At 54.8% G+C, this 16,479-nt stretch overlaps 2 protein-coding genes across 2 annotated transcripts; both read left to right on the top strand.

Annotated features, from left to right (window-relative positions):
* Positions 1–529: 529 nt before the first annotated feature.
* LOC119101933 (kin of IRRE-like protein 3) lies at positions 530–8,065 on the top strand (the record flags this gene model as incomplete). The annotated part of the gene is made up of 5 exons (XM_037225328.1): positions 530–662; positions 1,251–1,447; positions 2,295–2,402; positions 5,023–5,226; positions 8,007–8,065. Coding segments are annotated over 5 exons (701 nt in total), but the record flags the coding sequence as incomplete, so codon positions are not given.
* Positions 8,066–8,077: 12 nt separating this feature from the next.
* Positions 8,078–15,958, top strand: LOC119101934 (B-cell receptor CD22-like; the record flags this gene model as incomplete). Its single annotated transcript, XM_037225329.1, has 4 exons — positions 8,078–8,159; positions 9,317–9,461; positions 12,668–12,798; positions 15,787–15,958. Coding segments are annotated over exons 1-4 (481 nt in total), but the record flags the coding sequence as incomplete, so codon positions are not given.
* Between the last annotated feature and the right edge of the window lie 521 nt (positions 15,959–16,479).

Raw genomic sequence — 16,479 nt, 5'->3', positions numbered from 1 at the left:
GTGAGTACTGTGATTGCGCGAGCATACTGAATGCGGTGAGATATGAGGACAGTTCAGAGCACACAGTTTTTTCCACAAAGCTTGGATACCACCGACAAGATGGAGGTGGGTCGAAAATTACTGGGCTCATCGCGACATTCTCTTTACGAAGGGGAGCGACGGTCGCAAGCTTCCTTAAGCAGTGGGGAACACACTCGAGATTATCCATGAATTGGCCATAGCAAATGAGGTCCTGGGACGGGAAAGCACTGGCGAATGATATGCATCGGTATGTTCTCACTCCCAACTGCCCTTGAGGAGAATATCTTTTTGATGTATAAAAGCTATCCATTTAGTTGTGTACTGCAATTACAAACAGTCCATAGCCTGAAAAGTGTTCACGCGGCACAGACTTCGGCGGCCGTGATTTGAGACCGGTATCAGCAGCGAGCGTTCTGTTCGCGTCTACCTCAGTGCCCCCCCCCCCCCCCCCCCCCCACTATCCGCCGGGGAACGAGCCACGAGGCTGACCGGCAAGCATTTTTGGCAGGTCGCGTGACGCACGTGGTGGGCGTGGCCGGCCGCCGGGTGGACCTGCCCTGTGACACCACCACCGTCGACCCGGAGGACCGGGCAGTGCTGGTGCTCTGGTACAAGAACAGCCAGGGCAAGCCCACATACAGGTGAGGCAGCCGCCGCTGACCGCGCGCTTCTTCAGGAGGCGGGGAGGTCCGTGCGGACACAGCTATATTGGCAGGGAACGGACTCACAGTGAACGTAGCTAGCGTATTAACAATGTTCCCGATCCACATACTCTTCGTTTTTGTCATCACAGCAAGCGCATTCAAAGCTCTGAATCGTGACGGTTGGCCGCTCATGCCATTACAAAGGTTTTCTGCTGCCTATAGGTACTTCGTGATAGTGGCATTTGCCTTTTCCGGCATGGCACTGTCAGTTGTCAACTGCTCGCCGTCTGCTGTCCGCTGTCCACTGTTGCTGTTCACCGTTTGCTGTCTGCTGTCTGCTGTCTGCTGTTTTCTGTCCGCTGTCCGCTGTCCGCTGTTGCTGTTTACCGTCTGCCGTGTGCTGTCTGCGGTCAGCTGTTGATGTTGATGTTCACCGGTTGATGTCTGCTGTAGCTGTCCGCTGTTGCAGTTCACCATCTGCCGTGCGCTGTTCGCCGTGCGCTGTTGTTCACCCGTGCAACAGCGGTGAACTCTGTCCACTGTCCGCTGTCCTAGCTGAGCCGCCACCGCCGCCGTCTGCCGCAGTTTCGACGCTCGCGGAGGCCTGTCGTTTTCGGGGCAGTCGGCCGGGTCGGACTCGCGCGCCACCTTCGTCAGCCGGGCCCGGCCGCCGGCGCTGCGGCTGGCGGCGGTGCAGCCCGCGGACGCCGCCCTGTACCGCTGCAGGGTCGACTTCACCTTCAGTCCGACCCGCAACCAGCGGGTCAACCTCACCGTCATCAGTGAGTGCTTCACCTCCCGATTTTGTGCCCGCTGGGCGCAGGCCTACGCCAGCGAGGTCGCGTGTCCCCGAACTCTCCAGGTCGGGGAGTGAAATCAAGCCTGGGATGTCGTGGAACAGCAGCAGCGGACGAACCGGCCGTTTTGTTGATGCTCACTGTCCAGCGTCAGTAGCCGTGTAAGTGTGAGGTCAGCGTGAGTGTTGTACAAGGGTTGTGATACGGCATCGATTTTACAACTGTGCTCTGTAAATTAGCAAGCAAAACACACTTTCATTCACCGGGGCCAGCGGCTGGACATTTATTGGACTACACACGAACATAGCGGAACTGTTGACATGAATTATGTTCAGGAATTATGTTAAGCGGCACCATAGATTACTGTCGGTAGCAGACCCCCTCAGGTGTTGCCAGATCATCCTCTGCGAATGGATTGGTCGCACCAGGCTCCGCTGGCGGCAATGGATGGGTCGCGCTCGGGTATTGGCCTGAAATTGTACTGTTGCCTGAGCACCGCGGGTTTCTACACATGTAATGAGCACCAGCGAAGTGTAATGTGTATCACGCTGTGAAACTCCTCGATTCAGTGATACAAAGATTTTGATCTGTGATGAAACAGGTAGAGGTGGGAGACATGGTAATTAGCTAATTATGTTGCGGCTTTGTGGTGTCTGTTGACACGACTGCAAGTGCTTCATGTGCGCCAATTTTGCTAGCATTTCTTTTTGCATCAGAAGCGACTGCAGGTATTTGCATATACAGTAGCATGTATACACGGTAGCCTGAATATCGCATGTCAAAGCTACTGTGTGCTCGTGTTGGCGTGTCACTGAACGCTGCTGCCCGGCAGTGCCGCCCGACCGACCGGTGATCCTCTACAATGGTCGTCCGGTGTCGGGCCTGGTGGGGCCGCTGCAAGAGGGAGACCCGCTGGAGCTGACGTGCCTCTCTCGTGGAGGTGAGCTGGCCGCTGATGCTCAGCCGTCTCTTCAAGAGCACCAACAATACGCAGCACAATTTTCCGCGCGACGACGGCTGAATGAGCGCGCTGGCGTGGCTATTTGCCGATGGGGCACACGGCTTCTCTCCTCGGCAACTTCATGCGTAACGTAGCAATTACAGGCTCCCCCATTTACCCGTCTTCTGTTGGTCGAAATGACCCATGACGCGGGCACGTCCGACTAATGGCTGCCCGCGTCACCTTATTGTCGGTCATTTCTTACCATTGCCGGACATTAAGCCAATAACATCCTTCGACATGGACAGTCAGCAGTCCCATTTGGACTCGGCCCGACTGCTCACAGCCCTCTGTCCGGTCTGTTACTCTCTGACGTGACGCTCTGATCCCCACAACACGCAGAACCGTCCGCCAACGTCGCCAAATGGAACACCGACATCAAATTACGGGCAACGACCGCGCCGACTGCGTAAAACGGACTGGTGTGCCGTGCAGCGGCTCTCCACACCCCGCTAAGTGTCGGGCCGCTTTATCAAACCGCCTGGAGCCGCTGGAATCGCTGAGTGCCCCGAGTAGTGTATGTGGAAGGCGTCGTCCTGCTGCGCGCCACCGCTCCCGGTGTGGGGGCAGCCAGAGGGGAGGGTAGGGGGGAGGGAAGACCGAAAGTGGGGCCTGAGACTGGTGGGGGCGACGATCATCTGCGATCGCGTCGAAGTACGCGTTACTTGTCAGCCGGTTGTCGCTATGAAAAAGTCAGGGTCATTACCAGGCTATCGTCAGAAACGGAATTGGGCATGCCAAGTGACATGCTTTGAACAACTGCCAATGTTGCCACTTTGCGCTCTGTTATTGATCATAATGGTATGGACAAACAGTCTCAGAATGTTCGTTGCCAAACAATTAAGATGCCAAGTTAATCGCAATATTTCACGAAAAGTAGACGTTAAACGTCCGTTTGGTCCTATAGCACACGCTTCATGAAGCAGTTCCCGGGGCTTCTTGCGATCTCAGCTCACGAGCGATCGGGTAGAGTTGTTCGGTTGATTTAGGGGGTTTTGACTTGGGAGGCTACGTACCGGTGATCCCGGCTACTGGAGCATCGTTATAGACAGCTCATGGAGTGGAACATCAATCCAGACATATCTGGGAGATCAGTGACGACAGCAGGCGATGGCAGCTCCCCTCAATACACGGCGTCGGAGTATGAAACACCAGCCGCACTGAGCGTTATGACCAGCGCCATCAGGTCCGCCGTCAATCTCCGCTAGACGTGCGACCGTGTTCTAACGACACTCTTGACCGCAGAACTACACACGAAACCGCACGCCACATGACGTCACGTGACGTCACGTGACGTCGATCGGTGGTGACGTGTGACGCTGGTGGTGCGAGCGTCGCTCGTCACGTCACACTGACGTCACCCGCCGGTGACGTCAGCAGTCGTGGTCGCGTCGGCGTGAACACCGTCCCAGCCCATCCCTTATCTATGCTCCGTCTTACATCTCCCCCACCCGCCCCCCGGTCGCCGCCCGTCTGTCCGACGCCCTTCTGCGGGCGGGAGATGACCCATCGTGCGACCCACCAAAATTAGCCGCCGCGTCAAGCACGGCCGTGTCAAAGGTCACCGTTCGGTGGCGTTCTCCGGGGTCAGCCGCCAACGGCCGGTGCGTCGCAAGTTTCTGAAGGCCGTCGCCGGCCGCGCCTGCGACCGCAGAATTATTCATCCGGCGACGACCCCTGGGAGCGGCCGTCGTAATTCGCACCGACGCCGGCCGAGCTCGGGGCGTGGCCATGATCGGGCTGTGGTCGGCCCGGTGTCTGACGGCGGCCGCGTGGGCTCCGAGCTCGGGGCGTGGTCATGATCGGGCTGTGGTCGGCCCGGTGTCTGGCGGCGGCCGCGTGGGCTCCGAGCTCGGGGCGTGGCCATGATCGGGCTGCGGTCGCCTCGGTGTCTGGCGGCGGCCGCGTGGGCTCCGAGCTCGGGGCGTGGCCATGATCGGGCTGCGGTCGGCCCGGTGTCTAGCGGCCGCGTGGGCTCCGAGCTCGGGGCGTGGCCATGATCGGGCTGCGGTCGGCCCGGTGTCTAGCGGCCGCGTGGGCTCCGAGCTCGGGGCGTGGCCATGATCGGGCTGCGGTCGGCCCGGTGTCTGGCGGCGACCGCGTGGGCTCAGAGTCGAGGGTGTGCTGGTTTTTGCGTTGATTGTGTGCGCGGTGAGGCCTAGATGGTGTTTATGTTACGATGGAGTCGGCGTTGGGGTGATGACGGCGTTAATGGCGTTTTGGTCGCCCGGTTTGCGGATGTATTCTGGAGATATGTTGGTCACGCAGTACTATTTGCTGAATTCCGTCCTTACCACCACTGCAGGGCAATTTCAAACCAGCTGGCAGGTTTTATCCAAATATTTCAAAGTACCGCATACGTGTCTCCACCCCAGCGTAGCACTCTTGCTCAAATGTCTGCAGGCCCTCACTGACTAGTTACACCAGCACTGCTCCTGGCAACCGGACCTCGCACGCGTGCCGCACAGCGACCACGAGTCCATTGTCTGCTTAAGTGAGTTGCGGGAGCGAAGGACGGTTTGCGTGTTGCTCATGATAACGTTAACGTGCCTGTTTGCAGGTCGCCCGGAGCCACGGGTCACGTGGTCCCGTGACGACCTCCTATTGGACGACTCGGACGGACCGGACGGGTCAGGCCAGGTCATCAACGTGCTGCGACTGGCTCCTCTGGGTCGCGAGGACCTGCACACCCGGCTGGTCTGCTCGGCGACCAATAACAACATCAGCCGACCGGTCACCACCCAGGTCGTCCTCGACATGTACTGTGAGTGGTCCGGCTAATGATGACGTCACATATCGACATGTACTGTGAGTGGTCCGGCCCGTAATGACCTCACATGTCGACATTTACTGAGTGGTCAGGCCCGTAATGACGTAACATATCAGCATGTACTGTGAGTGGTCCGGCTCTTGATGACGTCACACATCGGAAAGGGCACTATGTGGCGGCACGTCACGAAAATCCCGGACGTCATCCGGTATGTTTATCCGCTGAGACGAGCCACACATGGGGGATACATTTTGTCTTAAAGAGGCCACGGACCATGAAGCCACGGTCAAGCTGCTACGACATCACTGAAATGAAGTGTTGAAGAGACATCGACGAGAGCAATGGTGCGTCACCAAACGTTGTCGCCTTAACTTTATGATGATGATAACGCTCACTTGCACGTCTTTAGGTCCTGAGACGAACACGGACTATCCCCATTAGGCAGCGTTTGACTGCGTGATTGCTGGTACATTCTGAAATGATGTAACAGCCATCATGCTTGAAAGCAGAGGCCATCACATATCATGTCGAAATAACAACACCATACATCACACGTTGACGACATAAGTTTAGGTTAGACAATTGTTATGGCGTAAACCATATCTAGTCATACATTTGAAACAGCGCACTTTCGGACAGCCCCCGCTGCTCTACGTCACATTGGCATTAGGTACGCACTGTGAGTCGTTAAAGACAACATAAGCATACAGCACCACACCTTCCGGCGCCAAGGCAAAAATCAGTGTCCGTGTTATGAGTCAACGTTGACGACTTTTTGCCCACCACATGTTTGATGGCGTCTCAGCGTGATAACAGGATTACACAAAGGGTATCTTCGAACTGTAAGCCGCGTCCGTCGGTTAGTCACCGGACGTCGCTGTCACCAGCCGGTCTGGGCTCAGTGGTAGCAGCGCCTGTAAGCCACGTCCGTCGGTTAGTCACCGGACGTCGCCGTCACCAGCCGGTCTGGGCTCAGTGGTAACAGCGCCTGTAAGCCACGTCCGTCGGTTAGTCACCAGACGTCGCCGTCACCAGCCGGTCTGGGCTCAGTGGTAGCAGCGCCTGTAAGCCACGTTCGTCGGTTAGTCACCAGACGTCGACGTCACCAGCCGGTCTGGGCTCAGTGGTAACAGCGCCTGTAAGCCACGTCCGTCAGTTAGTCACCGGATGTCACCGCCACCAGCCGGCCTGGGCTCAGTGGTAACAGCGCCTGTAAGCCACGTACGTCGGTTAGTCACCAGACGTCGACGTCACCAGCCGGCCTGGGCTCAGTGGTACAGCGCCTGTAAGCCACGTCCGTCGGTTAGTCACCGGACGTCGACGTCACCAGCCGGTCTGGTCTCAGTGGTAACAGCGCCTGTAAGCCACGTCCGTCGGTTAGTCACCGGACGACGCCGTCACCGGCCGGCCCGGGTTTGCCTGTAACCGCGCCTGCTCATTGGTAGGCAGCGCCACGGCGTCGGCGACCGATTCCCGACGGCGCGCCCGCCGCCGCAGCGCCGCTCCAGCGCGACCGGCCGGCGTCGATCGCCGGTCGTGATTTGGCAGTCGCGTCCCGCATTGTTATTGCAGTTGAGGCGGGCGGTCGTTTGTTCTCCTGTGACCGCATAGTTTGGCGCACAAACACGCGACGCCGGAATTAGCGCGTCACGGCCGCGCGCCGCGCCCAATGAGCGTAACACGTGCAGTGAGAAGCGAGAGTCGTGACGCGTCGGTGCGGAGCTGCTAGCCGACGGAGCACGATTACCGGACAAAGTTTTGCTGCGAAGTGAGTCGTGGTGAAGTGCTCTGGAGTCACGATCATCAGGGATTCGTGTGACTGCGGGTAAACAATGCTCGCTTTAAGTAGCTATGAGCTTTTGGGTGGTGTGCTTTGCCCCTCGCGCTGAGTCACTGTTTTTCAAGCTTGGTGTGTTGATGCTTGCCGGTATTTGTTTACGGTTCCGTTGAATCGACCTGCGAAGAGTTACGGGCACGGCTCAGCGGAACACATGTGCGACGCTATGGGTGGCGGGCTGGCGCGCGAGGAGTTGCGTCGCCTTGCCGGCTCCTCGAATACTCAGGTCACTGAAAACTGTGTCAGGGTGTTGTGCAGGGCAGAGGACGCTGACCGCGTGCACAGCTGGGATCGTTCACTATTTATATATATATATATATATATATATATATATATATATATATATACTTAAGTGGAAAGAACAAGCAAAGCAAGCCGTCGAATTCCGCGCTTCTCCCTCACCATGTTTCGCGGAAGAGATCCCACATAGCTGGAGAGTGCTGAGGAAAGTTGGTGTGGCAAAGCTTCCGAAATGAGCGTCTTTCAACGCGCGAAATGTTAAAATGACGCTAATTGCAACGAAAGTTGGCGTTGCCACCGTCAAACCAGTCGCAGCATAATTGTCTGTTCGGTACTCGCTGTTCACCGATGCTCTCTACCACCCGCGAGGACACCCTGTCTGGCTTGTCCTCGCCGCCGTTGTTCACACCGCGCCGTCGGCGCTCGGCACCTGACCGGCCGGCGGCGGTGACCGACAGTGATCCCCGACCGGCCGGCGGCGGTGACCGACAGTGACCCCGACCGGCCGGCGGCGGTGACCGACAGTGACCCCCGACCGGCCGGCGGCGGGTGACCGACAGCGGTCTCTGACCGGCCGGCGGTGATGACCGACAGTGGTCTCTGACCGGCGACGGTGATGACCGACAGTGGCCGCTGACCGGCCGGCGGCGGTGACCGACAGCGGTCGGCCTTGACCGACCGCCCGACGCTGTTCCAGTTCGGCCCCTGAGCGTCACCATTCTGGGCTCGGCCCGCGCGGCCACGCTGGCCGGCCAGTCCGTACGAGCTGGTGTGCCAGGCGTACGGCTCGCGGCCGCCGGCTAACCTCTCCTGGTGGATGGACGGCGCCGCGCTGGACGGCGGTCGGACGGTGAGCGGGCCACGGGGCCGACCTGCACGCGCCAGTGATGCCGTCGCCCAGAGGCTGGTTATTGCTGCTCATGCCATAACTGGGGCCATTTGTACTGCTGGGTGTTTGCTCAGTGCGTATTACTGACGCCCGCAATTTTGCTCATAGTCTTAAGAGTACAGTGTTTTTGGAGCTAAGTAGAAGAGTCTGATACGCACCATACATATTTATTGACGTAACGTTGTATTTTCCTTTGTTTGCTTTTCGTTTTCCATCAATCTCTTCTAGATTTGCAACAGACCAATTTTCCAAGAATAATTTCCATTGTGCTTGCCTCTGAGCTGCATTATGAGATAATTATGTTTGTAATAAATGGGCTAGGGGAGTGTGGGTGTAAATCCTGCCTGATTTAGTTTTACATTGCTCAGCCAGCGCTTCATAAACATACTTAGTTTAAAACAATATCCAGCGTGTCTCACATGCTGGCACAAAAGAGAGTTGGTTGAAATTGATAATTTAAAAAATGATTGCTTTCAAAACTTGCATGGTGTTTGCGGTCGCAGTTCATAAACTGGCTGTTGTTTCCTGGCGTGAAACACATAGTTTTGCAGGGCGATGTCGAAATACCTCCGCACATTGTCATCCACTCGAATTTTGTCGCGGTACTTAATAGGAAGTCCATCCCGTGCGGTTCAATGGATTCACAGCAGACTTTGCAAAACAACAATCGAGGATTACTTGTCGAATCGGTGATTGCTTTGTTTGATATTGGAATGATTCCCGACTCGCGTTGCCACGTTGGAAACTGTTAAGCCGGATTCGAGTAGTTGACTTATAAACATCAAGCTGTTCCTGTCCCTCTGCCACTTGGGCGTCAGCTCGTTCTAGGCTTATGCGATATCAACCGTGGTTCGTCCTATTGCATTTGAAGGGAAAGATCGAAACGAAAATCGAGCCATCCCTCAAATAAGTAGGTCGGAGGATCAATTAAACCGGTCATTCGTTCTTGGACGCGCGCGCTTTGGTGACTTGACTTTGCCGGACAAACATCGTCAATATTATTGTTGCGTTATGGCCATTGACACCTTCAGAATGCATAATCGGTACATGGTATGCCTATTGATTCACTCCCTAGCTCTTGGTGCATGACATGTCTACGTATCCCTCTCTTTCGGCAGGAGTCCGGACTGGGCAACATCACCAGCAGCACGCTGCCCTTCAAGCCGCGCCCCACCGACAACGGCAGGGAGATCACGTGCAGGGCGGAGAACAGCTTAGTCTCCGGCGGTACGATCGAGGATAAGAGGCTGCTCAACGTCAGGTGTAAGTAGAGAACGACCGCCGGCTTACGTGGTCTGACGTCCTCTGCTTACAAGGTAGACGTTGTGGCGATGCGTGCCTACACATTATGCAGCGAGGGGACATATCTGAATCACATTATCTACGCATTATTCACCACGGCACATATCGTGTAATGCTGCGAGCTGGCATCATACGATAGGTGCCAACACACATGATAGCGATTGCAATGTGTTGCTAATATCATAAAATTGCAACGACGCCCACATGTTTCATTTCACACTCAGTTTACCGCACAAATTGTTGCTAAAATGGTGTTGGGATAGAGTTTCCTGTCAAACACGCTTTACTGTGCGGCACTAACGCCGTTGATCAATGAACATTGCCCGATTATCTATGGACACCGATCAATGATCATTATCAGAAACGCGTCTTCAATCAATGTTCCCGGATCCGGAGCCTTTCATCAAGTGCTTTGGTGACATTTGTAATCTATGGATGGGATCCGTGCATGTTACCTAAATGTGCTGGAAAGTATCCACTGCTACGGAGGGACAATGCTGTATGTCTTGCAGTATTCACAGAATTATGCGTAATGTCGGTTTCCTTAAGCTGATATAGCGTGACAAAGTAGAAATGACGACTAGATCCGGAATCAATAGAGCTGGTTTAGCTGTCGCTACCACCTACAGCGATATGCCGGCAATGTCCAGCTGTGGTTTACTCTCTAGCTGGATAGAACACTATCACAGTGTTATTTGCATGGTCTGTCTTCCGAATCGATGCCTTTATGTGGCTCATTTCAGACATTTGCAAGCTGTTAGCTCATCTCTGTTAACTGCGAAAAAGGTGGTAACGATTCGCCAATCTCCTCCTGGTAACATGCGTCTACACCTGAAGCACGATTCCACACCCCAAAACTATGGTCTTGTAGACCCTCGATTTCATAACGATTCCAAGTGTGCTACCCACGCCCGCAGCTGGCGTCGTGGTGGTTTTGGAGTGTGTTGGATAGCCAGGACGCTGCCGCTCCCGGTTTAGACACTAGACAGCCCCCTCCTCTCCCCGGAAGCTCCCTTTGGAGCCTTCCCGGTCACCGCCGCAGAGCCGCGCGCTCACCCATCTGGGCCCCGAGGCATTGTAACGAGACATATCCATCTCCATCTTGCCATGCGCGCCTCCGGCGACGGTGGCCGGGCCGGCGCCGCGTTCGCGCCATTACTCCGATTGGGCGCGAGACCGGTCCGGGCTCAGGAGCGCGCCGCGCCCCCGAGTGCGATCGCTCATCTCAGCCCCTCGGCGACCGTTTGTCCCGCCTGTTTGCATACTGGAAACTTTATAATGGCCGTCTCGCAGGGGTCGGCTTTTTGTGTGGGTGGGCGCTGAAGCACGGAACTTTCTATGTAGATGCTATTTTCTGCGAGGCAGCGCTAAATGCGGCAGTTTATGGACGGTATGGTGTTTTACATGCTGACTGCTTCGAAATTTATCGATCTCTAGGATGTTCCTGACCCGGTCGCAAACTTACTCTTGTTTGCCAATCAGCTTACAAGCGAGAGGCGTAACGGTACGAGGAGTGTGCCTGGAGGTCTCAGCTGGTTCCACCGGATGTGTTCTACTTGAATTGTACTGTGTGCAGTAAAAGAACACAAAAAACGCGCTCAAAAGTTACCAAGCACAGCCTCCTGCGACCCCTGTGATTGTTGCGCTTTTTTCGGCGGGGAGCAATAGGCATTTTCTTTCGCATTGTCTGCAAGTGAATAATTAATGAGCACGTGAAACGGTCCCAGATACGTCAAACACATTCTAGAACACACTGTATTTTCTTGATTTCTGCGAGAGAGGGTGAGGATACTCTGTCGATGGCCGTTGAGCTTCGATGTGACCACAAAAGAAGAAAAACAAGGATTGTTGACATCCGAATGGCTTCCCAAAAGTGGAGGGAAGGTGAGGCAGTCCCGATCTTTAAAATAGGCAACTGAAAGTCCCCAGCGAGCTGTTGCCCAGTGGGCTTTACTGCTGTTTCCTCCAATGCGCTTGAATTTTTGTCAAAGACGCACTAATGAAACACTTAACGGAGATCGGACTCCTTCATGTAGCCCAACAAAGATTCCTCCCGAAGCGTTTCTGTAACACCCAGCTATTAGAAGTCATGACAGATTGAAGCTCCGCGGTTGGGACGGGGTGCCGGTGGACGTAGCGTACCTCAACTTCTATAAAGCATTCGACTCTCTACCCCAGAACCGACTGCTCTCTAAGCTCCATGCGTACGGTACGCGAGGCAACTTGCTGCGTTAGATCAGGGCCTTCCTAACTCACAGGAGGCAGAGAGTACGAGTCCTGGGCTGGAGGTCGGATTCGGTCGATGTCATCAGCGGCATCCCACAAGGGTCAGTTTTGGGACCAACGCTCTTCATCGCTTTCGTGAACGGCCCACCTGATCAAGTGCAAAGCGCGGTCAAGATGTTGGCGGATGACATAAAGGTGTGCTGTCGCGTTCCGAGGCCCCTGACTGCGTCTCCTCTTTATGTCGACCTTGGTGGAGGAGTGGCTGCTTTATTCGATCTATCAAAGTGCAAAGTAATAGACATCGGCACCTGCGGCTGGTCAGTCTAGATGGCTGGTCAGATATGCTTCACTGAAAATACATATTCTTTGAGAAAACCTCAACTGCAAAAGCAGGAAGCATTGTCATTGAGAACTCGAGCAAGCTTGTCGAATACCAGCCATGAATATCTAAAGCTGCAATTTTCCAGCAAACGTTCAGCGCATTTTCTCGCTGGTGTTGGGGCTGATTGGGTACACTCAGCATGTGTTTGGCACTCAGTCAATAGCACCACTTGAAACCTCGGTCGCTATTCAGACCACTCACTGCAGAGCGGCTGTGGCTGCCAGTCTCGAATAAAACGCGTTTTTTTCTGAAAGCGGTTTCGTGCCTCACTTTGCGTATTTGACTGCCGAACGCCAAAATATCCGACACAGTTGCAGCAGACGTTTACTTGTCGCTACTTTTTTGCCCCCAACATTTCAACAATATGATAACGATTATATTTTTCATCAGGTGGCTGTCGAGAAGCCCATCTGAGGCTGTTTTTCCAAACGGTAGCGCTATCCGCGAACATGCACTGCTGCACACGGTCCAGCGGAGACTGCATCCTCTGACTGGTGGTGGCGCGATGGGTGACGTGGGTGGCCAGAGCGGGTGACGCCGACCGTGCCGTCCCCCTCAGATGCGCCGATCGTGGCCGTGAGACTCGGCTACGCTCTGGACCCGGACGACATCAAGGAGGGTGCCGACGTCTACTTCGAGTGCCTGATCCGGGCCAACCCGGCCGTCTACAGCGTCGTCTGGTCACACGACGTGAGTAGCCGCGGTCCGGCGCAGCGTGTCAGTCTCGTGGTTCTCCGCCTCGCTTTATGATGCAGGCAGGCAGCCTCAATAGGACGTGTAGAGAGAAGTCTTAAAGCTCACCTGCTCCCTAGCGTTCGCGTCGCAGTACTTGGACCTTGTCTTTAGACTATACCCACGTCGGGTGCGCACTGTGGGGCATGCTAGATGATGTGATCGCAGGCGTCCACGTGGGTATTGCTGGGTCACTTCCTGCGCCAACGCATTCACTTCAGCTCCTCGCACACTTCGACTTCATTCCGCTTCACCTCGCCTCACTTCACTTCGCGGTGAATCACATGTCAGGCGACGTAACCATGAGGCTGGTGAGCTAAACCCAGCAATGCTTTGCCTGTCACTTTAATCCTACGAAATGTTTCCCCTTCGCCCAACGAATGGGGCCTTAGAGCCCCCCCCCCCCCCTGAGATCACGAAAGCTGATAAAATCTACACACCTGTGTAAGGCTATGAGAAAAGCACGAGTGAATATCCATACATTTGACTTGTAATATGTCGTTCTAGGTTCAATACGTGAAGGTAATTATTTCAATGGCCCTTCAGCTGTACCAGGGATTAAATACGCCACATGAGTGAAAACTTGATGAAAAGATATAAGCAAAAGTTTGACCTAGCATGACCTTGAATTTCCGTTCTTTAAAAAAACAACCGGGACGCTAGTTTTACATTACAGGGTGTTAAAAATTAGAAAAGGAGTCTAGAAAACCGCTTCGGCATGCCTTTCCCGCGATAAATAGGTTTACTTGCCTTTTCTAAGCGAAATGTCACCAACGCGACGCCGGGGAGAAGGTCATAAGGCACGAACAGTAGGGGTCGAAACCTTAAAATGCTTCTAACACTCTAAAAATGATTCAATGCAGGAGCCCAATATTCCAGCACTGTGCTCTAAACCATTCATAGATTATTCCGGGAAACCGCGGGGGGGAGGTCTCGGCCTGCATCGTAGGGCGAGAGTATGTCCTCGCTCTGATGGCGACTGCGAGTCGGCGAGAGTATCTCCTCACCCTGATGGCGACTACGAGTCGGCGAGAGTATACCCCCGCCCTGACGGAGATTGGGAGTCGGCGAGAGCATGCCTCCGCCCTGACGGGGATTGGGAGTCGATGCAACTCACGCGAAAGGTTTTCTCGAGATATCTCTCCGGCCTGTCGTGCAATCATATCCAAATTTCTGGTAGCCTCTGGGGCATTCATTGCGAATCTTTGACACGATAAACATCTCAATGGCCTTTCTGGTTTCTGAAAAGCGATGGTTTTTTAGGAATACTGCACGGCAATCCACGCTCGGCGCGGGTGGCGAGCGGCAACGGACGATTCCACCGATCGCGTGCGGAGGCCCGTCGCTATCACTGTGCGCCACAAAACACATGCGGATCCCCCGTCGCTATCATTGTGCGTCACAAAACACATGCGGATCCCCATCGCTATCATTGTGCGCCACAAAACACATGCGGATCCCCGTCGTTATCACTGTGCGCCACAAAACACATGCGGATCCCCGTCGCTATCACCGTGCGCCACAAAGTACATGCGGATCCCCCGTCGCTATCACTGTGCGCCACAAAACACATGCGGATCCCCGTCGCTATCACTATGCGCCACAAAACACATGCGGATCCCCGTCGCTATCATTGTGCGTCACAAAACACATGCAGATCCCCGTCGTTATCATTGTGCGTCACAAAACACATATCGATGTACTAAAAACTAAACGTGGAACACGTGCGCAAGTGTCACACTGCGACGTGGCATGGTTTCATAAATATTGGCACGTGAACCGGAAACGGTTCGATCCTACGAAAAAAACGCTTGACCTGGACTAGTTGTGTTAATTAATGACACAGCAAAAGGACGTGCATGATTAATCACGCAATTCCGTTGAGACCAATCCACTAACTTTTCCGAGGCTACATCTTTCTAAGTTTGAAAACAACAGGTGGGGATGGGGCGCATCACCCCTCCCCCTCCCCCTATCAGTCCGTTTAATGAAAAACTGCGAATCAGGGCGATGGTAAATTGACTCCAAGCTACTTCCATTCATGAAAGTAACTTGTCTTCTATGGGAGAGAGGCATGTCATCTAGAGTTATGCTTTTGCTCTCTCAGTGAGGGCGGAAATACTCTGAAAACATTCTAGTACACGTTGTTTTATGATACACCTCAAACACCCTAAAAAGCGAGAAGTCTTTGTCCTCTCTGAAAACATGTGATCAGCCAGTCAGTCTTATGAAACCCTGCTCTAGCTTGGCATACTCTTAACATGCCCTTAATGGATAACTAAAAACCTGTCTGTAGCACTCAAATGCCACCAGTCACTGGTCATCTTTCAACTACTTCTCTCCCTTTCACAGAGAATGTAGCGCGGTAAGCGCGTCGTATCCAGCTGTTGTTCCGCCTCACGTGATTAGCCAGAGGCAGGGGTGGGGTCCGCTTGGGGTCTGAGCTCGTGGGCAGTACCTTACTCAGCCCCGTCGAGCGGAACGCTCGCTCGAGGCGAGGCGGGAGTGGGAAGTTGGTGGAGGCTGATGCGGCCGCCCCCGTCCAGCGAGATGTGCTTTTGTTAGCGATGGCTCTCAGCGTGGGTGCGACGGCGTGGCTTGGTGCGATAGGCCGGTGGGACAGGTGAAGCAGGATCATCCGAGCATCATCACCAGATGGCACGGGGATGATCTGAAGAAAAGTGTAACAGCCATTGGTAGGACATACTCTCTTTAGAGAAAGATATGGAAAGACCAATTTAAGTGTTGTGTCTCAAGTTACCATGAAAAAACTCGCACCCACGCCAGGTTCCTTCAGGGGTAGCGCTGGTCGCGACCTTTGGGTTATTTGCTGGCGCAGTTTTACGTGTCGATGGCTGGCTGTTAAATAAAAACGTTGTAATTGTTCCCCGCGCGCCGGACATGTGGCGGTACACATGTGAACCCCGTTTTCGTCTGTGTCGGCAGGAGAGGCCGGTGCGGCCGAGCCCGCGCGCCGGCGTCAGCGACATGGTCAGCATCAACGAGCGCCGCCTGGTGATCCGCAACCTGAGCCGCCGCTCGGCCGGCGCGTACCGGTGCCGGGCGGCCAACCCGGAGGGCGAGGCTGCTGGCCGGCCCGTCCACCTCAGCGTCAAGTGTGAGTGGGCGGCGGGGTCGCGGTGGCGGGGGGAGGGGGGGGGCGATCCGACGTCACGGGCGACGCCGGACGCGGGCCTGACTGTGACGCGGCGACGGCTCTCGGGGGTTCGTCCGCTCGCGCTGATATGTAGCAAGTTACCGACGCGTGCCGGCCGATGTGGAAACAACGCAAACTTCCGACGATCACCCGTCGACCAGAAGTCATTTATGTTGTACGACGGCCTGCCCCAGGGCGTTTGATATTGTTGTAACAGCAGTGTACGGTGAAGCTTGTTTCTGTTCTACAAACAGACATCAAGGCCCTAGCCTCAGTTGTGACAAAAGTGAACCAGGATGGGAGTCGCTAGGGTTTTGACTGGAACGTTCGCCTCCTTTTCATAAAAAAGGCGGTCAGAATGTAACCTCAGTTGTACGAGTCAGCCCCAGAAGGCTTGCCTCTGTTGTATCAGCACTCTGTTGGCGCGGTCGTCTCTGCTGTACCGGCGGCTCACGGGACCTTGTCTCCGCTGAGCGCAGGCG

This window comes from Pollicipes pollicipes, unplaced genomic scaffold (assembly GCF_011947565.3).
Source record: "Pollicipes pollicipes isolate AB1234 unplaced genomic scaffold, Ppol_2.1 Scaffold_5034;HRSCAF=5947_pilon_pilon_pilon, whole genome shotgun sequence".
NCBI classification, from domain to species: domain Eukaryota; kingdom Metazoa; phylum Arthropoda; class Thecostraca; order Pollicipedomorpha; family Pollicipedidae; genus Pollicipes; species Pollicipes pollicipes.
Note: the sequence above shows the minus strand (reverse complement) of the source record. Positions and strands in the feature narration are given on the sequence as shown.